This window comes from Ambystoma mexicanum, chromosome 7q (assembly GCF_040938575.1).
Source record: "Ambystoma mexicanum isolate Mex_15411 chromosome 7q, UKY_AmexF1_1, whole genome shotgun sequence".
In the NCBI taxonomy this organism is placed as follows: Eukaryota; Metazoa; Chordata; class Amphibia; order Caudata; family Ambystomatidae; genus Ambystoma; species Ambystoma mexicanum.
The window spans coordinates 143749394-143772778 of NC_090941.1; the positions used below are offsets into that span (position 1 = coordinate 143749394).

Genomic DNA, 23385 nt, shown 5'->3' on the forward strand with positions numbered 1-23385 from the left:
GCGATGATGGGACGGGGGGCGATGCTCAAAATGGTGGTCCTGCCCAGGCTGTTACATTTCTTCAGTAATATACCGTACTTGATACCCAAAAAGTTTTTTGTCAAACTGAATAGCATGTGCAGAGACTTACTATGGCATGGCACTCGAAATAGAGTGGCGCTATGGAAGCTGCAGAACTTCTATGGTAGAGGGGGCATTAAGCTGCCAAATCTTGAGGCCTATTATGTAGCTGGTCTGTTGCAATATGTAACCAAATGGCTTTCTGATGAGGAAACTCCTGAACTTAGACTGTTTGGACAGGACTGCACTCCGTTTTACCTAAAGGAGATTATCTGGTTGCCTAGACTTGAAATGAAAGAACACCCGGGTATGATGTTGCTTGGGTGGAAGATGTGGCGTAGAGTATGCCGACTGATGGAGAACCCGTACCCGTGTTCCCCACAAGTGCCGCTAGTGGCCTTAGCAGGGGAAGACAACCAACTAATAATGATAATCAGGACCTATTGGGAATCGGTCGGGCTGGTCACATTGGGAGACGCATGGCAAGAGGGGATCATTAAGGATTTTGAAGAACTGGGGGAAGAGGCAGGCTTGCACAAAGGCCAATATGTCACGTATCTTAGGCTAGTGCAGATTATTCGTAAAACCTGGCCAGAGACTATACTGGCGGAGGAGCCAGACGCCATTATGGGGACAATATATGACATATCAGAAGGAGGGCACGAGATCTCTAGATTGTATGAGATGGTGATGACCCGGGTGGGGAAGGATTTGATGCATTTGAGGCTGGACTGGGAAGCGGAGGTGGGGGCACAGATGACCGATGGGATGTGGGAGCGTGCTTTGGGATACCACAAGAAGGTGTCCAGAAACGCCAGATTGCAACAAATACAGTTATACATAACGCATAGAGCCTATATGACCCAGAAGAGAATATCTAAGTTTGTAAATGCAGGAAGATAAGCATGCCCAAAATGCGATAAAGAAGACGCTGATATGACACACATGCTCTGGTCTTGCCCAGTGATTTGAAGGTTTTTGGGGGGAAGTGGCACAAAAACTAGCGGATAAAGGGGTCACGCTCAACATAGATACGGCCTGGGCCTGCCTGTTGGGAGGGTTTCCCAGACCACGGAATACTAAACATGTTGGGGAAACTGAGGGACCTGGCAGATGTGCTTGCAAAAAGGATTGCCATGGGCTGGAAGCAATGCCACAAGCCACGGGTTGAGGTATGGTGGCGGGATTTGCAAAAATGGGCGGAGGCTGAAACGGTAGTATGGCAGGAGGCATGTAGCAAGTGCGGGGAAGAAGAAGTGAGTAACCTGATGGCATGGAGAGAGTTAATAACAGGACTGTTTGGCACAATAATGGATTCTGCAGCTTCGGAAGGAAGCGATAACCCGGCCACACGCAGCAGATACAGAATGAGAAACGCATACAAGCTCTTGAGGGCGGAGGGATTGGGGGAGCAGTAGCGTGCATTAATTGATGTTCATGTGTCTGTCGCAAATAATGCTGCTAGTTTGGTTTGTATTGTTTATTTGTTTTTAAAATAATAAAAACTTTAAAAAAAAAACCCTGCTGACGTTATCCCCAAGTAATCCAGGTAACCGGGAAAGTGGGAGGCACAGGAGGGGTGGCCGAAGATAATTACTGGAACACTCCTACTTGTCCCCATCAAGGCGAAGTGTCAAGTAAATACGAGAAGAGTGAGAATCATTACTGGAATTCTCATACTTGTCCTAGTCGAGATATACAATTGAGAGTAAGTGAAAGACCAGAGAACTCCTATTGGAATCCTCAAATTTTAACAAGTGAAGAGAAATGGGGAACATTAAAGTGTCTTCAGTCGGAAAAGATCGAGAGAAACGAACTTATTCGCTGGAAGGAAAGGAGTCATTTCAAATAGAGAAGCAGAAGAAAGGAACACAAAGAGCAAGTGAGTGAAAGAGACCATTGAGACATTGAAGAACCCAGTATCTGAATTGTGTGATTAGATAAAAGCAGTCACTAACAACTATGTGAAGATACACTATTACTATTGAACTGAACTTGGTGAAAGAATCATCTCACAGGAGAAGGAAGTCCGTCTCCTGTGCTTAAGTTCTAAATAGTGGCAGGGTCAGGATAGGTTAGTTTTGGACTTTCACTAACGACTGACGAGCACCCTAGTTAATTGTGTTAAATAGCGAACATCCTCGGTCTAGGTAGAGTTAGACTTCGGTTTTCCACCTTACTGTTACTTTTATTAAAGAAAAGGGGAAAACTCCTGCGTTCTTCTTCTGACTCTACACATGACCCAGCCTGGTCTAGAGTCTGCTACTTCAGCCAGCCAGAGAAGGGAGAAGCATAGTGGTATTTCCTAACATCAGGATCCCCAAAAATGCTATAATTTGTTAGGGCGGGCTGAGCCATGCTGAAACGCTCTTGGCAGAAGAGGCATATTGATACTGTGAATCTTGCCACACATCTTAAGGGTTATGTTTTCTCAATTGTTTCCAGTCCATCCTGCACTTAAGACCAATGTTATGTTATCCTGTCAAACACCCATAGCATCCCATCTGTCCCAATATAGATTTGTAAAGCCTCTCCTCCCACTTTGTAGCCAGGTCCCTGAAAAGGGCCATGTGTCGGAAGAGAAAATGTTTGGTCGCTTTGAAATACGAAATCCCTCAGAAAGCAGCAGATCAAATAGAGCCCGGACAAAGTTCTCAGGGGAGGAGATCATAACCAAGTGATTGTCAGTATAAAGCAAGACCTTGGATGTGCAATCCCTGTATTTGAGCGTGGGATCTCTTCACATGCATGAATTGCAACACCGAGCATTTCCATTGCTAGATTTAAAAGATATGCTGACGAGGGGAGGAACGGGGGCGGGGGTTGCAACCAGGACGCATACCACTATGCAGTTTTGTGTTTCAGATGACAAACCATCGACCGCCATCTGTGCCAAATGTTGCCATGTACTGGGATCCTAAGAGTGTTAGTGAGGGCAATATCAAACCTAAACAAGGTGTACTTTCAACCCATCCATTCAAATGGCTTTTCTGCTTCAATACTAATTATTGCACAAGGCTCTCTGCTGTCCAATAATTACAGAATGGATAATGTATCCTCCTAAGAAATGTTTAATGTCTGTCTTTAAAACGCGGCACAATTCACAGGTTGCCATACCAACTGCTTTCCTGGCCGTGGATAATTTTGTCTATTCAGCCAGCTCTTGCAAGAAAGAATTACTTTTAACTCTATACAGGTTTGTCTGAAGTGTTCTGCTGCCTCATGTTTTGTATGGTATGCAAGCACATGAACATAGTTTGGGAATGAATCCTTGCAGGCCTCCGTTTCATTGCAGAGCCACAAGATACAATCTTGAAATAAAAATCCAAGAAGTGGGGCCTCAAAGATCACAAGCGTTGAAGGATGGCAGCCTGACCTGGTCTGCTACAAACATATGTGCACCTCTGTTCTTCATTTTCCCACCCACCTCTATTGGAATGTCTGACATGTTTACATTGTAAAGGGTGAAATTGTAGCTGGATCTATTAGGTAAAGAAGGACCAAAGGCAACTTTGCACATGCAGTGTTTGTCTAAGAATTGTATGCAGTGTTTTATTTGTCAATAGGTGATGGTACATTTCATATTCACAATCGTGTTATGCCTTTGGCAGGCCAGGCCTGTGCCAGGTTATTTTTACAATCTTCAACAACACAAAATCGAGCAATATTTAAAGGACACAACAGAAAACCTGTGTTTTGACTAAAAGGGGCTTTATCAAGGCAGGGGGTGTGGCTTGTGAGATCCACTGGTTTGCGATGGTCCAGGGGATCACAAGTAACATAGGATATTGAAAAGTGAAGATCAATATAGTTACTGGTAGGTAAGTAATTGGATGTCTTCAAATCTTTTATCAACTCAAGGTTGCTGAAGGTGCAGTCAAACCTTTGCAGTGCCAGTTGGCTACTGCATTTCTTAATGATCCATGCCTGTCTGTGTTTTAGGCAGACTTGGTGTATTGCAATCCCGGGTTGGGCTGATGTTTATTGCGCAGCTGCTTCTCTGTGAAGTGTCAGTGGATTGTTCTTCTGGATCTATGTTGTGGGTAACTTCTTGCATTATGACCCCACTGCTCCTCACCCTATGGCCTGATAATACATACCTTCTTAAAGAATAAGCCCACAACTCTCATTCGATTCCAGCACAGCATTACATAGGTCAGAAAAAGTTTATAACCTCCTTTGTCCATTCTGCCCAGATGGCCGGTCCTGCAGCCATTTCAGACATTCAGAAGTCCAGTGACCTAGTGCCTCATTGGGCATGTCAAGTCTTGGTTCTCTCCAGATAGAATCAAGGAGTTTTTGCCAGATCTCCAAGATTCTCCAGAAGCCCTTTAACAAATATACCTTTCTCGCAAGTTCATCTCCACCACACCATTTGTAGTAATGCAGAGGCATCTGGAAGTACCTCCAGACCTGCACCTGGTGCCCACCATTTCTTGCTGCGAGGAGTAGTTGAGTAATCGGACCTCTAGCATGGCCTGACAACTGTATATGATGACAACAGACAATCTTGAGTTCCATTTTATGATTTTCTGCCAGGAAACATTTTCTTAATGATGGACACCATACTCCTAGCAGGTAAAAGTGCAAGCTAAGAAGCTGGACAGACTTCCCCCTGATAATCTGGGTGTATATATCTGAAAGCACTACAGGATATATTGCTTAGTCAAAATTAGTGAATACTTGCACTTTTGTGGCAAAGCTCTTTCATATATCACGGATCAGACTTTCTTGTGGTTTCCATACGTAATCACATGGGCAAAGAGGAATGTTTGAAGTTGTGCAGGGATTTTTGAAAGATGAAATGTGTTTATAAAATGCAGTTTTGTTCTTATATGGTAGTGAGTTATGGCACATCATCCAACAGATAGAGCTAGTATCAAATAAGAAATGAGGAAGTGAAATTCCTTAGTAAGTTTAATCACGGGGCAGGAGGAGGAAGCAACAAAACAATTATCCATTGCTGTCCATATTCAGGAAATGTGGGTTAATCTTTGCAAAAGTTGTTCCATGTGTCCTGTGAGAAACCTGAGGGTATTGTCACTCCTACTCCGCTGGAATCCTCTGTACAGTTGGCCAGGGAAAGGTCATCGCTATTGGATCCTGACCCGGGGGGTGGTCAAGTGAGGGAGGATCACCTGGGTGGAGGACACTTGGGGATTGGGACTGAGGTACCTTTAGGTGAGACATGATATCCCCCTTATACTCAGGATAACCAACCTGATCTCCCCCCCCCCCCCTACCCTTTATGGGTCATTATACAAGTGTTCCTCTTCTCTCCCCCTTTAAATTGCTTGACAGGTCTGAGACGAGGAAGAAACAGCTAGGAGTTAGGAGCTATGAAGTATACCTTCAATACCCATTCAAATACTGGGACGAGGAAGAGGCCTGAAGATCAGGCATGTCCCACTAATTGGTTTATTTGTGGTCCGGCAAGGCAAACCCTTAATCTACACCGGCAGCCTGTGAGTAAAGCACAGGTGTATAAAAGGTGGAGCTGCAGGAGAGAACCAGAGCAAGAGCAAGAGCAGGAGCTGGACGACAAGCATGGAAGCCGTGCGGGACCAGCAGCTGAGATGCCTGAATGCTACAAGAAGCCGTGGGAATCCCGCTGGATGTTGAATGCTGATTGGAGGTTCCACAGATGGGAAGGTGGGCAGCAAGCGCTGCTGAAAGGGGAAGCTCTACAGAACAGCCGGCGAGTGTGATGTAAAGCGCCCAGCAACTTGTCTGTCCTTCGGAAGAAGGGAGAAGGAAGCTGAAGCCGCTGAGACTTGGTAAGTGTCTGGGACACTTAAACAACCCGGGGTGCTCACAGAGGACCGAACAAACATTAGCGGTCAAATGAATAAGCTGAATTATGTTAATTGAATATGATATGATATGGCATTTATAACACGCCTGTAAACAAGTATTTCTAGGTGCGACAAGACAAGGGGGGGACAAAGGGAGGACAAAATAATTATCTTACTAGGCCTTGTGTCATTCAGATCGCATGTGCGGGGGACAGGAAGGGGGAAGTGAAGTTAACTCTCAAGTGGAGCCAGCAGGTGGCTCATGCAGAGAGAAGGGACAGTAGGGTTGCAAATACAGGCCCTTGAGTGATGGGTAGCCCAGAGGCTGTGTGAGGGCAACTGGACATGCAGGAGCCTGGGTCCGGCTTCAGAGGGTGGGTGACCAGTGCGCTGAGCAGTCGGGTGCATCAGCAGGGGAGAGGAAGCGAAAAGGAAGGTTTTGAGTTGCTTCCGTAACCGGAGGTGGTTCTGGTCAAGTTTGATAAAGGCAGGGAGGCTGTTCCAGGGGGAGGCCCCAGCCGAGGAGATAGATCTGCCCCAAACTCTCTCCTTGGAGAAGCGTCTGACCCTCAGATTTGGAGGTGGATGAGCAGAGAGCTTGAGAAGAAAGATGTTTTGGAAGAGAAAGTTGGAGCTAGAGCAGTCCCAGGCCCCAGAAAGCCTTGTGGACGATGCAGAGGGTCTTGAACTTGATCCTTGCCGCCACAGGGAGTCAGTGAAGAGATTTCAGAGCTGAAGAGATACGATCCCTGGCCTTGAGGCCAAGGACAAGTGTTGCAGTCCTATTCTGGCTAAGTTGTAAAGGTTGAAGAGTAAAGCCAGGACAATTTAGAAAGAGGCTGTTGCAATAGTTCAGTCTAGAGAGGACCAGAGTTCTGGAGACCGTAATCTTCTGGGGGAAAGTGAGTAAATGAAGAATACCTCTGAGGAGGTGCAGCTGATAGTTTGACTTCTTAGTGACGTCAGATGTGAGGAGAGAAGGAGAGGGTGGAGTCGAAGATCACACCGAGGTTCTTAGCCTCACAGGAAGGAGCAGGAAGCGGGCCCAGAGTAGGCTGCCAGAGAGGGAGAGGAAAGGAGGGAGTGGGTGTCCCAATGAGGAGGATCTCAGTCTTACTGGCATTAAGGCAGAGATTATTGGCGGCACACCATTCCTGAATTGCGGCCAGACAGTCTTGTATGAGAGAAGAAGCCGAGGTGGCTGAGAAGAGCCTGAAAGAGAGCTGGGTGTTCCTCACAACATTGAAAATTGGAGCAGAAAGTAGTTATACAGTGGGCAAGAGGTGCCAGGTAGTGGTTGACGAGCCAGGTAGAGAGGTTAGACCCCTGGGAAGCACCACAAGTAGAGGGAGAGAGAGATGGAAGAGAGGAAAGACACCAGTTGGACCTGAGAGGGTCGGTCAGTGAGAAAAGAGGTTAACCATGCCAGGGCCTGATCAGTAATACCAAGGTTGTTGCAAAGGCGATTGAGCAGGCTGGCATGATTGACCGGGTCAAAAGCAGAGGATAGATAGAAGAGAATGAGGACAGAAGGGAAATTGGAGTCAAGATTGGAGAGCAAGTTGTCATGGGTGTTCAGAAGAGCAGTTTCCATGCTTCTGGCAGCTCTGAAACCAGACCGCTGGTCATGGATGCAACCAACAGATTCAGTATGTAGATTAAGCTGGGAGATGGCCCATGAAAGGAGTGATGGAGATCGGGCGATAGTTAGCCAGAGGGGAAGGATCGGCCGAGGGCTTCTTTAGAAGGGGGTGCACAAGAGTGCTTAAGGGGGGAGGGGATAGTTCCAGTGGCAAAGGAGTGGTTGCAGAAATCAGCCAATGCTGGAGCAAGGGTGTTGATGTAGTCCTTGATGGTTCTGGATCAGCAGAGGAGAACCTGCTTTGACAAGACTTTCATCGATCAGACTTGTCTAGAAACATCGTCAGGGGTGAACAGGGGAAACGAGGGAAAAGGAGGAGAGACAGCCTCAGACGTGCTGGAGGAGGAGGAGGAGACTGCAACCAAATTGTCCAGCTCCTTACAGATTTTGAAAAGTTCGGCCGAGTTGTTAGATGCCACAGAGATGCGGGCTTGGATGTAGGCTTTCTTCTTGGAGAGGACACAGTCTGTACTGCATTTGGGGTAAGTGGCAGGCCAGTTCATCAGGAGGTGTGCCCGATGCCCTCCTCTTCCTGTGTGCTGCCCTACACTTGCCTTTAAGGACGGCGGGGTCCGAATCGTACCAAGACTTGTACTTGGATTTGGGCTTCAAGCAGATTCTCATGACCGGGGCAAGGACAACCAGTGTGTTAGAGATAGAGTGATGAAGGTTAGAGATGGCTGTGTCAGGGTGTGAGTCAGCCAAACGTGTAGGAGAAGAGAAAGTAGCGGCAGAAGCCTCAACTGACACACGCTTCATGGGTTGAATGACCGAGAAGGCAGGTGGCAGTGCTGGTGTCATCTTGACCTGCAGGAAAGAGAAATGGGTGGGAAGAAAGGAGAAGGTGATCACTCCAAGAGAGGAGTGGTGAGGAGTGGTGAGGAGGGGAGGTCTGAGGAGATCAGAACACCAGGGTGTGTCCTGCAGAGTGAGTCGAGCCAGAGGGAAGAATAGAGAGAGCAAGAGAATCGCAGAGGTTGCGAAAAAATCCTGAAGAATGGCTGGTAGCATCCAGGTGGATGCTAGTCTCTAAGGAGGAGTTGAGAGGTAGAGGCAAGGAGGATAGGTCTGCCCACTTAGGAAGAGGGCGACCTGTAGATCGTGGGCACAGTGAGAGAGAGGCCAGGAGAGATAGAGAGCCTGCAGACTAGGCATTCAAAGGAGTAGTGCTGCATTGGATTGATTGAAGCATGGATCTACTCTGGGAACATCAAGGCTACACTTCCACCAGGACGGTTGGTTCTGGGTTTGGAGAGGATCTTGTAGCCATCGGGAAGAAGAGTGTTGAAACCCATGACAGATCTGGCCGCGAACCAAGTCTCAGTGAGACCGAGTACATCCAAATCAAGCTCTTCCGGGAGACGGCAGATGTCAGAGGAGTGTTTGACAGCTGAACTAGAGTTGACAGTAGCGATGTGGAGCAGGTTGCCACATTTGAAGGACTTCTGAGGAGGGGCACAGGCCAGAGGTACACCCTGCAGAGTGTTGGAGGTGACTGAGGAGGAAGGAAGAGAAGGCAGGGTAGTCGGACAGGGAGAAGAGTGCCAGAAGAGTGAGGCAACTGGGTGGCCAGAGAAGCAGCAGGGGATGCTGATGAGGCAGCAGAGGAGTAAGACTGGATATTAGGAGAGGAAAGGAAGTTGATAAGGCGTGGGATGCGTCTATCAAAGAGGAGAAGATTGGCATGAGAGCCCAGGACCAAGACAGTGTCATTTAAGTAGACATTAATAATGGTTTTAGAGGAGTGGAAGGGGGCCTGGAGGGCTTACCATTGGGTACCAACATTAATTGGAGAAGAGGAAAAAGGAGAGGGAACAGAGACCATTGTCCTGGACCGGGAACGATAGAGTATGTTGGTAAGGGTCTGACTGGAGGAAGCACAGGTATAGGTATCGTGATAGGGAGGCAGGGATTGGAGCCCATGGTGTCTCTTTTGAGCGTCTTCCTGACAGACTCATTGAGAAGTACAGGATAGTTGATAGAAAAGCAGTTAGAAAAGATAGGTGAGACTGAGAGCACCATAGTGGGTGCAAGGGGAAAAGAGGGGGGAGGTGGGAGGGGGTTAAGCCCAGGCAGGTGAGAGGGGAGGTCGCCAAGGGGTGTAGAGGGGCAAGATCGGAGGGAGGCACTTTGGGACACACGAAAGGGAGGGGGGGCATAACAAAGGACCTACAAATCAGATGCAGTACAGAACCATCAGAAAGAAAAGAGCACAACAGGGAACCTAGAAGTGAAGAATGCAGGCAATTGCAATGTGATGCCACAAACCGTGGATAGCAACACAATATCAAGAACCGTAGAGTGCAAACACAAAGTCAATCCAGTCAACACCGCACAGAGCACAACAGGAACCTAGAAGAAGAATGCACGCAATGCAAAGTAATGCCAAAAAAACAGTGGAGCATGAGACAGTGTCAGAATAGTACACAATAGATCGAAGAGAGAAGGGCTGAGATGCGAGAGAAAGCAAGGGAAACGCAGGAGGGGGGAATGGAATAGGATGCAGGGACCTACGATACGAGGGAGCGCATGCGGTTAAAGAAGCAAGGGAGCGCACGCAGCCACATTGTGCACGCCAAGTTGTGGGCTAAGTATTTGAGCACAACACAACACAATACAACACACCCAGATCCGACTTATCAGATCAGTGCAGCAGGTCACCAGCTGCAGGCTAGGTGCGACCAAAGCGGACACGGCAGACACCCCTGGAGCTGTCCTTAGCCGCTGGTCCTTGGCTGAGGGGGCTGCAACAGCAGGGGGTGCCTTGAGTGGCCAATTTAAAGGGCCCGCCAACCAATGGGAGCGCAGTGGGAGGGAGGGAGGGAGGGAGGTGGAGAGGGGTAGAGGGGAGGGCCAACAAACAAGGAAGCAACCAGGGACTAAGGGAGGGTGGGATCGGGCAGAGACGCGCAGCGGTGCGAGAATAAAAGCTTTACAAATGCACAACTTACTGTGCCACGGAAAACCTGTCTTCAACCCAGCACCTGAGAATTTGATGCTGGCGTTGCCTGATGATGGTGGGGATGGCCTGTGGTGGAAGAGGGAGAAAAAACATGTTGGTGCCTGCTTCCTTGCTGTCTGAGCAGGGGTTCTGGCCCTGGGTCCTCCTGGTCTGAACAGGCCCGAACAGGAAATGCTCTTTTCTTCATCTGCCCTTTGGTACGGATGTCCGGTTGAGAGACGCCCTTGATCTAAGCGTTAAGAGCAGAATGGAAGTGGCAAGGCTAAGAAGGTGGGTGGTGCTTAGGCCAGGTGACCTAGATCCGCTTGCACCTGCTCACCAATACCAAACTGAATGAAAATAGATAAAGTGACTTATATTGAATAACAAACTAAATGAAACAAGTGAAAATAACTTCGTACTGAATTAAACGAACCAAGTTGCTTCTATTTTGAATATCACAATGAATATAGATACAGTGAATACCAGATTTAATGAACTAAGCCATAGCTACAATTATTGAATACTAAATTGGGCAAAACAAGTTAGCTGGTCTTTATTGGTATACAGAATTGGAAAACGGAAGCAAAGAGATATTGAATTGCACAAAGGCAATATTTATAAACAAATCAACTGTTTTTCTGAATGCAATGAAATCAGCTGAACCACCATTGATGAACAATTCATTTAAAACCAACAAGAAACCTAAACTATAGGCTTTAAGAAATAAATGTGATCGTTGTGAAGCTGCACTTTATGAAACTGTTTGGTGAATCACATATGGAACTTTGAAAGAAGCCTGAAAGTTCCTGGTTCTGTGACCTGTAATGGGTGGACTGTGTGGTCTGAAACTGCACCTTGACCAGAGAGCTTCACTATGCCAACAAGGAAGTTCGCTGTGGTGAAAACAGGAAAGCAAAGAATGATAACCATCAGACTTGGGGAAGGGACCCTGAATTATGAAAGTTTAGCTGAAAGACAAAAGCTTCCAGTCTATTTCCTTTAACCCTAAGTTTGGGAAAGGTTTTGAGATCCTGGAACTCTGTTACCTTGGAACTATGTTGAACCTGGGGAAGGGCTTTGTGACCTTTATAAAACTGTATTTCATCTAATGCTAAAAGGAGGAGAGATTGAACTGTTTAGTGAACTTATTGACATGTGGGAGAGAAGGCTGAATAATAAGTTGGAGCCGAAAGTCGCTCAGAACTTTGTTGAGAACACTATTTAAGTTATCGTTGATGTCCCTACACATTATTTGGTATTAGTTGTGAGGGCAAATATGGGATCTGGTCACAGACTGTTTTTATGTTGAACTTACTGACACTGATGTCCTTAGTTTCTTTAGGTAGGGAAATCCCACCTTAGTATAGGACAAGTTGAGCCTTAATCCAGCCGGACATTTTCTTTAATCAAATATTGTTCAACTTTGAACCTGTCGTCTGTGTCTCCTTCCATGATGTGATGCCAACCTCGGTCCCCTTCTCTGAGTGAGCACTTATCCTAAAACAGTTAAGATGGTCAATTCTTTCTAAACTAACAAAGTGGAAATTCAGGTTGTTTGCTGGATACATTTGCTTTCCAGTAGGAGTGTTGGCATAATGGGGACAAGCAGTGAAGAGGTAATCTAGTTCTCAGAGGGGTGGCCTGCTTAAATAAAATCTCTAGATAAATGCTACCTCCCTCTTATTTATTTAAGTCCCCTGCTTTTTTAACTCTGGGATGTTGAAATCCACCTTTGTTCATATGAACGTGCAGGTCCTGTCTGCTTGAAGTATAAACTTACATTTCATTGAAAACTCAGAATGTGAGGCGTTTGTTGATGCTTGAAGAGGTCACAACAGTTAATTCAGACCGAAAGCTCAGTTTGGTCTTAAGTTAATTAATTTGCTGACTATTTTGAAAGTAAATGGGTGAAAAGACCACAGTACACATCATTCATCAGAAAACAGTGCATCACATTTTATTAACGATGATCGTCCCCATGTTATTCTATGGGAGCAGGTAGGGTTGAGCTTCAGAGTGACGGTCAGTGACTTTGCACATGTGGTAGGGTCTAAAGAGCTAAATCTATTTTTGGTGGTCTTGTGCTTCTGCTTTAACCTTTCCTTTGTGAGAAGAGTGTTATGAGTTTTAACCAGTATTGATATTATTTTATCAATATATTTACTGCTTTCTTTAATTCCTGAATTCTCTTTCTAGTTACGCAGATGCTATCAACAAATATGAGTCAATCACAAAAACCGAGCCAAATGTTTCGTATTACTCTGAGCTTGTTAAGGAGCGAGTCTGCCACTGTTTGTCAAAGGTAAAGCGCTTTCTTTATTTCTGAAGTGCACATGACTACTTTTCATAATTCTTGGACTCTTCAGCTGATCAAGACTAATATTTGATCAAAAATAAAATTATTTATGACTGTCATTGGTCACCAAAGAAGACGTCGAATTTTAGGTTTAAGTCATATAGGAACCCACCTCCTATGTTTTGATATTGCTGCAGATTAACAAGCTAATGGAAATGCATAACACAGCACATTCATGGAATCCTAAATCATACATCTAACGATGCATCTATGATGTCAATATGTGGTAAACTAAGCCTCCTTCCCAATCCGGAACACCAGAAGGTAAGTAGTTTACATGTAGGTTTATTTCTCTTGCTCACAAGTAGAGAAAGCACTGGGACATCCATCCAGCCCAGCACATTCGGTCCAACTGACAACAGTAGAACCCAGCACTCCAAACATACATCCACATTCCACCCAGAGTCCCAGTAACATCACCACAACAACACCCCACCTAGAATGTCAGTGACATCACCAGACCATCCTAACACAAATATCCATAATCAGGTCCCAGCACAGATTATGACACAATACTAAGTTTGATGAAACCTTGACTAACTCGAATAGGATTTTTTTTCTGTAAGCTACACTGGTGGTTCAAAAGAGGATTTTAAAAGGTTTGTAAAGAAAGAACCACCCCGTATTTAGAAAATTACTTTACAGACATGTGTAACCTAAAATATTTCTTTTTTAACACATGAAGAATGACATTACTTAGGTTTGAAATGATTTGACAAAACCTTAATCACCTTTATTTGTAATATAAATGAAACGCAGGCATTCGTGCTCTATTTTGCACTTTTTTTTCTTGTCTTGGTTATTTAAATTGTCCTTTTCTTTTAGTACTTTCGGAATATTTTTGCTGTTTTAAATTACCATTAGTGTAGTTGCTATTATTTTAACATTGTTTTTTTCCTTGCAGAGCCAACAAGCTGCCGAGGCTATAAAGGTCTGCACAGAATTTCTGCAGCTTCAGCCCACTCATGTGAGAGCTCTGACGGCCCGGGCTGAAGCTTATTTACTAGAGGAGCAATACGAGGACGGTGAGTGTCTAAATATTAGGCGCTGTATAGTGTTGGAAGGCGCATTATTGTGGGATAATTTACCCCAAACAACTGAGGTCAATCATAGGTCCTAAATTGGGCAAGGGAAATTATGCCAAGTGGTGATGGCCTCTGTAAGGAACTCATGGTGGCAACAGTGAAGACAGACACAAGTGATCACAGTTCAAGGGTGTTTGTTAAACTGTATGCAGGTTGGAAAAACGCCTAATCTAAACCTAAATCTAAGGTGGGAGCATACGTCGACCATCAAATGAAAATTAGATAGTCCTAGTGGCATTACATCAAATTAAAAAGGGTCTGTACTAAGAAACCTATTGCCAAACCTTACAACTAATACAAAAAGGGTGTGGGATGTTTTTTAAAAAAAAAGGAAGTGTTCACAAATAATGTGAGGATGCAGTAGCATGGGACTCCCTCCCTCAGTTTTGAGCACTGTGTAAGACTGGATCTTGGAGCACAGTACACTCGAGCTCCCCAGCACGAGATCACAGTTCCACTTGCAGCTATCCGTACCGTCGATGGCCAAGTCTCATTTCTCTTGAAAGTCTCTTGCCTTCAAAGGCCTGACATATTCAAATAACAAACAAAAAGTTCCTTCAACAAAATGAAAGCTTGTTTCTTGGTTTCACTTAGGGTGAGGATTTGTTACCCCTGGGTCCATCTCTTCCGGGCACTGACCCCTCTTTACTTTCAGCTTCCCTCCACCGGGTTCTCTATGGCTCTTCCTTCCTTCACAAATCTTAATGTCATTTTAAACCGTTCCAGTGGACATCCCTCGATCGGGTTCACTCTTTTCAACACAATGTTTCTTAGGACTTTAGACTTACCCACTTATCATTAGCGTCCCTCTTCCGGGTTCACTCTTGCCAACTTCACATTCACGTTCATTTTCAATGTTTGCGGTATTCACTTCCCTTGCTTTCTCAGAGGTCTTAGGTCAAAGTCTTTCATCTGTACAGGGATTTTCCTTGAACACCTGTATGACCACTTCGACCTATCTTGGCAGCTCTCCTACGGCCTTCTAGTATCTGTAGTTTCACTCAGACCGGGACTGACCAGAGTTCCTTGGAGCAGCACCCATGTGGTGATTGCCCTTTTCCAGCTGGTCTCCCCTTTACAATGTGATTTCTTTATGCTTTTTTCTCTTTGCCACTTTGTGACTTTCATTCACCACAGCCCGGTCCTTATCGGCTCTCCCCTCATCTCACCGACTGTGATGAGCCGCTTGGTATTCCTCCTTTCTGGAGTCAAGGCCTGAACCACGGAAACAAGAGTCCCCCTTGCTCTGGCTTATCAGCGTCAATACGCTCTGTGTACCGTTGACATCTGCTGCAGCACACTTGGGCTATTGTCCTCCGCCTTACGATTTTTTTTCAGCACAGGTTTCGTGGAGCCTTGTCAAAGAGGGCAAGGTCCCATCTCTTTTCGTCAGCCTCTCAATGTTTGCTGCCTTGAACTGCCAGGTCTGGATAGCTGTCTCGTCGTGCGGTCTGCCTTGCTCGTACTGTGCTCTCTTGCTCCACCTTTTATCCCTGTGGGGAAGGGAAAGGGCCGTCCGGTGTGTGCGATTCTGATCAATTGCCTGACTTTGCCTGATCCTTGTCCTGGGACATGTCAGGTAAATAGCTCTGTTGTTAGTCCGTTCTCTGGTGTGTGGCGCAGGGGTGTTTGTGTCGGAAAGGGAGGGGGGGCGGTGGTTTTGAATGTCCTACTACGCGGAGTGGATGACGAGTGGCAGTCCTGCAGTGCTGTCAGAGTCTCTCTCATTTCCATTGAGCTGACCTGTGTGGGAGGACCTGTATAAAACGTCCACCTGCGGAGAGGAACGACGAGTGGCAGTCCTGCAGTGCTGTCAGAGTCTCTCTCATTTCCATTGAGCTGACCTGTGTGGGAGGACCTGTATAAAACCTCCATCTATCCACCCGCGGAGCGGATGACGAGTGGCAGTCCTGCAGTCATGGCTGTCAGGGCTGCCAGAGCGAACAGAGACATTGACTTAATTGACTCCTCTAAAGAAGAAGAGGAAGGTTGGCTCCTGAGAAGCGCAAAATCGGTGCAGAAACCTGGCCAAATACATCAGGCAACTGCTTTAAGGGAACAGTCTCTAATAACCCCATACAGGACAAATAGGCGCACAAATATGGAGCCTCGAACCTCCAATGAACTGGTTACAATGGAGGGTATAGGCCAACACACCAGGCATAAGGATCGGACCCTTCTAACGGAAGCAGTAAAACATAAAAATCATCAGATGCTCTCCTCATCGGACAGCGCACAACATCACCAACAACGTCAACCTGTACCTGCTGCCGTGTCGGCCTCGGTGAGCACTGTCCCCGGATCCGGTTCCGGCTTCTCCCGCGGAGTGTGGACTGACCCTGCCTTCTCCCCGCGCGGTGGTGGTGCACGCCCTGGGCCCCGCGCCGGCGGCTCCGGGCAGAGGGCCACCATCCGCGTGGGACAGCGGGGAGGAGCCGGTGAGGCAGGGTGGTGAGGACGAGGAGTACGAGAGATCCGGGCTGCTCGCTCTGGCGGTCGAATCTTCCCTGGCCTCCCGCTGCGCAGCGCACGAAGGTGCGTCGAGCCCCACGCCGGCAGCTCTCGGAGGAGGGCTGCCGCTTGTGTGGGTTGAAGGGGCGGGGCGGGGGGTTGACGAGAGCGAGCGGATCGGCGAAGGAGCGGCAACGACAGATAAGGAGACTACGCCGCCGCCAGGTGAGAGCCGGGCCGGGGAGGGTCTACAAGATCTGGTTATGCCCCAGTCGCTTCCGCCTGGCCTGCTAGTGCTGGTTCAGGTGGAGGCCTTGTTCCACGCAGAAGCGACGAGAACTCGGCACTCAAAGAGTCTCAGAAACTCACTGAAACGTCTGAACAGACTAGCAAAATGAACAATCCGAAGAAGAGACTGAGAACAGCGGTCATGACTAAAACTGATCATAAAAGCTGTACTATTCAAAACAGCAAGAAAGGATGCAAAACGACCAAGTCCTGGCAAAAGTCAAAACAAATACAACATACACAACAAACAACTGTGGATAAAGCTAAAGAAAAACCGAGAAAACGATGGGAGGGAGGGGCAGCTAAAAATTCTGTAAGAAACTATTTCATGGCACAAGACACTCAAAGATCTTTGAATGGAAAATTCCCCATGGAACTATCGGACTTGGAGATACTGGAAGCCCTAAACGAATGCCTGCCTTTTGCCAAAATGCGAAGAGTGGAAAGCTGACCTTCAAGAAAGACTCTGTTGCAGAGGAGAGTAAGGAGTCACCTAAGCAGCGAAACCAAGAAGAAAGGACCGACAGGGAGCAATCCAATTTGGCATCTTTCCCAACAACACCACAAGAATTCCCAGAACAACAGCTTATTCTGATGCCGGAGAACGACTCGAGCAAAAGTGAAGACAGGGTGAATCCCGATAAAGAGCCTGTAACAGGAGATGAACCTTCAGTTATCCAAAACGAAAATGATAACCCCCAGGAAAAGAGGCACATTATGGACGAAACGGACGTTTCGAGCAGCCAGTTACCAGAAAGAAACAAAAGATTCCCCCATTCAACATCAGACAAATTATTACCAATGGGAGAACCGGCTTTATCCGCACAGAATGATAAAAAATGACCGACAGTTAGAGGACAGTCAACACCTGGAAAAACAACCTATCGGGCTGAGGCAAAGCCTAGGGACCGGCAAACATCTACAAGGCAGTCCAGTATGATAGCGGAAAAGTCAGTCATCGAAGATTCTCAATCGGTGCATCACATGAATTAACTAAATCAGGGCACAGCCACGAAACCACGGCACAATTCACTAGAAATTACAAAGCCAATAGGAAGTCAATGGGCAAACACGACAATAACTGTGAATGATTCACCAACTAGGGGATCTTCCACCCAACCACAATCGGCAAGCCCAGCGGACCCACCGACCAAAAAGATGGATTTACTTTCCATCATGTCATAGGTAAATATTGCATTATCACCATTCATGAAGCTTTATGAAGCCATCGCAGATTCACTGAAAGATCATACAAGTATACAAGCGATGTTGTATAGCAAAGTCATTTGCTTAGAGGCCTATATAATGGCCCTAGAAGCAAGGACAACAAATACTTTGAACACCAACGAGGGTGCAACGACTCCAAGCCAACAAATGAAGCGGCAAGAAAACAAACAAACTCTGGTGGGAAAAACAATAGGGACACAAACCATCACCATGATTGATTTAACATCAAATAAAAAAGCAAATGAGCCCATAAACAAGAGGGCTTATACTGAGTCGCAAGTAGGGAAAACGGATTTGCCATCAAAACCGAAAAAGACAATTTCACCAAGCCTAAACAAAGCCGGAACTCAAACGGCAGAAGGCATCTTCAAACTGTTTTTCGCGCCCAGTGACTCAAACAGGACCAGTACAAACGGGAAACAGTGAAAGGAACCTACAACAAATGAAAAAGCAAGAAAGGTTAGAAAAAAGAAATAACAGCGTATCTCCAATAACAACAAATTACTTTCTCGAAAACGAGGAACTGATGAATTTGAGTCAACACCTCACAGAAGAGGTGCCGACGGTTGCAAATTTGGACAGAATCATTGAAACACCAAATCCACAAAACAGCAGGAAAAACAGTAAAACAGAGTCCTTGCCGAGGAAGAAGGTCGAGAGCAGTGAGAATTCTGTGAAACAATCCGTGGGCAAAGAAAAAAGTCAAAACAAAAAAGATATCCGGTCCCCAGGAATATCAAGAGGGCTAATTCTAAAACAGATGATGAATGAAACAAAAAAAGAAAGAAAAAGGGTCTGATCAAGATCCCTGGACAAGAGGGCTCCTAGACAGCTTTAGAAAGTGCAAACGCGCTCCAACTCCCAGCAGAAGGATTATGTAAATGAAAAACTGGACAGGAGACTGAGAGATAAAACGAAGCATCACCAGGAGGAGCTAGTGAGAAACAGACATAGCTACAGAAGGCAATCGCCAACACGGCCGCACAGTAAATCTGAGAATAGACCTGGAAATGTTGAGAAGAAACGTGTTCGTTCATCAAGGGACTCAGAGGAAATGAGCTTCCGTTATAGAACCAAGTCGCAAATGTACAATCAAAAACCAAGAAAAGTGGACAAAGCGAAATGCCTAATCAAGTTGACACAAGTCAAAGATAACAGAGGTGAGATGACATTGAACAGAAGCTCGGTGCTAAAACTTCAAGTATATTTGAAATCTGAGATACATCAAATCAGAAGAGCTGTTAGTGGTAGAGCCAAGCCATAAAGATGCTTAGGCTAAAACCTCATCGCAAACAGCAAAACTGAACTAGAAGATATGGGTTATGGGTTATGAGTTAAGTGTCCTCTGCAACCTGCACTGAGGGGAAAAAAACACCAGAAAGAACGAAAGACAACATGCACAAGGGAAAGCAAGATCCAAAGCTCTGCAAACAGCAAATACAGAAAACCCAATCTAAGACAAACTACACAAGCACCACAACAAAAGCAAAGGAACGGGAGCCTGAAAAGAGACTGAGGGCGAAGTTGTTAACTTTTAAAGAAAACAGCAACTACGACAGTCCAACAGAAATAAAAGACACAAGAAAGATCAACAGAGGCAGGAGCATTAGTCCACAAGTGGACCGAAACAAAAATATGGAGTGCGAACCAGTAAAAAAATGTGAGCCAATGAAATGGATTTGATCATGGTCGCCAAAAGCCCTGACGGAAAAAAAGCAAAGATAGCAATGCACTAGAGACGAGCACATTCCTCAGGAAAGACCTCGTTTCAACCATCAAAACTGGTTGATAAAGATGTGCTTGTGGAATACGAGAGGCCACACTCACCTATTAGCCACCAGCCTCATGGATCTGGGGTCATATGACCTAATATGCTTGCAGGAGACTTGGCTGACTGAACCACCCTCAATGAGGGGCTTTGACCTCATCCTGGCCCCGGCCAAACAAGGGCGCTTAGGAAGACCTTCATCTGGGTTATTGATCGCCTGCAAAAATGAATGCGGGATCAAACGGGAAGAAACCCTGATCAGTAACTTAATGATACTGATGGTCACGGTTTCATGGAATCGCCAAGCAAACAACAAGGCCGGGTATGAAAAATCTACATTAATAATAGCCAACGCCTACTGGAACCCAGCCGCAACGGAAACAATGGTTTTCTTAGAAAAAATAGAGGCTGCGATAGATGAGGCGCTTGCAGATAACCTGGTAAACTACTTCCTGATTTGTGGGGATCTGAACGCCACCTATGTGAACACAGCTGACTCGGGGGCGGGGGAACCAGGCCTTCAGCTCGACAGGCGAACAGAGGGGCAAACTATGGTCCCAATTGATGGATTCGAGAAACCTACACAACCTGCATGAAGCTTTTCCACACTCAAAGCGTCCTCCATCGTGGGAAAGAAAAGAATCCAAAGCGACGATAGACTATATCTTTGTGACCAAACCGATTCTGGCCATAACCAAATCCTTTGAAATAACAGGAGTAAGTGCCAGCGACCACAACCCTTTGTCAACAACCTGGGTGTCCCAATGCCTCCTGATGACCATATGGACTTTCACATAACGACCAACGTACAGGGAAATTGATTAAAGCTATCGAGAGTCTATCGCAGACTTAGAAAACAGATTCAGTTCTATGTCAGAGACAAACGGCGGAAATAAAACTGATTACACTCCTCTCCTGACGAAATACAAAAAGACGTCAACGTCAAAAAAGACTGGCGGAAACGCGCCAAGACACGTGTTTCATAAGACATTGGTTGAGAAACGCCATGAGCAAAGTTCAGCGTAGAGCGAAATCAATCGCAACATCAGCGGCAGTAAAAGAAGCGGAAGAGGCAACAAAACATTACAAATCATGGGTGAAAGGCTACCGACTGAATCTCTACCAACAAGATTCAGAAAACATTCTAAAAACGATAAGTGGCAGAAATACGAGTGAATTTTGGAACACCTTGAGAGCGACCTACGAAGTACAAGAAAACTCCATAATAATTGAGATTGGAGAGATAACATGGACAAAACACCCCTTAAACATGTACCTTGCTCCAACAACTCCAACAAGGGCATCAACAAGCCACAAACCTGTCCCATGGGTAAGGGTGGACGACCCAGAGGAAATCCGATTAAAGCTCATCGGTTTGAAAAATTGACGAGCGCCAGGACCGGACGGGGTCACAAACGTGCATCTAAAAACAAACCCAAAGGAGTGGGCCAGCCTCTTGAGTAAAATCTTTTGAAGATGCTCGGACCTAAAAACTATACCGCCCTCATGGAAATCGGCAACAGTGGTACCAATTTTTAAGAAAGGAGACAAAAAGGACCCAGCAAACTACAGACCAATTGCGTTGCTTGATGTGATGGGGAAAGTGTTTGGTTCACTGCTTCTTGACCGCTTCAAGATCTGGGTGTCGAACGCCCCCTGCAATGACCCCTTCCAAACAGGATTCAAGAAAAACATGGGCACGGCGGCTAATATATTGATACTTAATGTGCTGAAAAACAAAGTGCTAGGAGGTGCAAGAATCTTTGTCGCTTTCATTGATCTCACTCAGGCCTTCGACCGTATAGACTGGTTGAGCCTCTGGGCAAAATTGGAAGCCTGGGATTGCCCAGCCGCCCTACTGAACCCTATTAAGGCCTTATATACTGAAACCAACATGTGTATTCGTCTGGATCAAAACAGTCTTTTGTCGTCTCCAATTGCAACAGCACGAGGCGTGAAACAAGGTTGCCCGCTGGCGCAGGCGCTTTTCCTGGCATTTATCGGTGACATAAACGACGAAGACACAGCAATACGATCATTCCCACCGAAAATTTGCAAAACTCCCATAACGAGGCTTCTCTATGCAGACAACCTGGTCCTATTGGACCACACGCCAATAGGACTACAGCGTCAATTAACAAACCTACAAAGTTATATGCAAAAAAACAAACTGGAAATCAATGTAAAAAAAAAAATTCCTGACACTTGAAGCATCTACCAGAAAAAAAAGAAAAACCACGACTAAACCATCGATCGAAAGAGTTTTTGAGTTCAAATACCTGGGAGTCATACTGGATTCCTCAAAACAGGACAAAGCGATGCAAGCAGCTTTAATGGCCAAAGTCAACCAAATGGCAGCTCAAGCCAAGGCCATAGACAAAAAGTTTGGCAGATACTCATTAATGCCAGTACTAGAATTCTACAAGAAAAAGGTGATGTCTAAGTTAAAATATGGAGGTGATGCAATGATCAATCTACCGTCTAATATCTGGTCAAAAATGGAGACAAAATTTTGGAGTAAAGTGCTGATGCTACCAAACTCCACCCCGGGAGCGATCGATCCGCCAAGAGCTGAGATTACCATCCCTTAAAAGTACAGTGATAAAATCTACACTAATGCTATACAGGAAATGTCAGATGGCGGAACCTTTCTCAATCTACAACCCGGTAAATCAAGAAATAGAACGGAACACCAGCAAACGTCTCACAAACTGGAAAGACGAGACCATCAGAGTGTTGGAGCAAATACAGGTCGACGAAGAAACACTAATTACCCAAAGAAAATACTTAGAAAAATAAGTGAACTGGATTGGATATCGACCCCCGAAACAGCAGGAAAGAATAAATTAACTACACACCTGCCCCCAAATACTAAAAAAACAATGAACTCCAAGAATACATCAAAAAATTCCCATCCAGGAAGGGGAGAGACATGATGCTACGTGCCCGACTCAACTTGCTGCCGACAAACGAAATCTTGGCTATTGGAGGCAAGGCTGAAACATATTTTTGTCGCTTCTGCAAGACGCAAGAAAAAGAAACAATTCGGTACCTTCTTCTAAAATGTGCTGCAAACGAACTTATAATAGATCGATATTTAAGACCTATGTTCTCGGACTTCATTATCTCAGACGAACAAATATGTTGGTCTCGTTTGATTGGAGGAGACAAAACGAAATGGCAAATCGCCACCTACAAAATACTGGAAGCTGTAAATTTGCCGAGTCTACAGTCAAAAACGAGGGCACATTTTAGTGAGACAAGAACTTTAATGAAAAACTCAGGACAAACTGACCATTTTGTAAAAATCTTTTTTTGGATTAAACACAAAAAAATGTCCTACTTGGTAGGAGGGGAAAAGGTGTTGAAAGAATGGGGACACCGCGTCTCATCTGTTTGTGTCCCACTCCCCGGGGACCCCCATCCAGGTGATCTTCCCTAACTGGTCCACCCCCAGGAACTGGATCCAATAGCGATGGACCATGCCCAGGCCACCTGGATGACAGATGCCTGGGGAATAGCTAGGGAAATACCTTCAGGTTTCTCACACCTCTCCTACGGGTGTGCAGTTATTTGCACTTTGTGGTCAACCAATTAAAATTGTTTGTGCATGGTCTTTTTTTTGGTCTGAATTTTCCATATTTGTTTTGCTTTGGAGAGGCTCACTTTTCTCTTTGTGTGGAAATATTCTGCCATTGGCCTTTTGTGGAACTCTCAAATAGGCCGAAGGAAGAGAATAATTCAAGAAATCTGCTTCCAATCTTTGTAA

At 45.8% G+C, this 23385-nt stretch overlaps 1 protein-coding gene across 2 annotated transcripts in view; it reads left to right on the forward strand.

Moving 5' to 3' along the window:
- The window catches only part of DNAJC3 (DnaJ heat shock protein family (Hsp40) member C3), a 534981-nt gene that overhangs the window by 345096 nt on the left and 166500 nt on the right, over positions 1–23385 (forward strand). For both annotated transcript variants that reach the window (XM_069640694.1, XM_069640695.1), the window contains exons 8-9: positions 12638–12743; positions 13702–13822. In XM_069640694.1, the coding sequence (XP_069496795.1) occupies positions 12638–12743; positions 13702–13822 (227 nt within the window). The remainder of the gene's footprint in view (positions 1–12637; positions 12744–13701; positions 13823–23385) is intronic.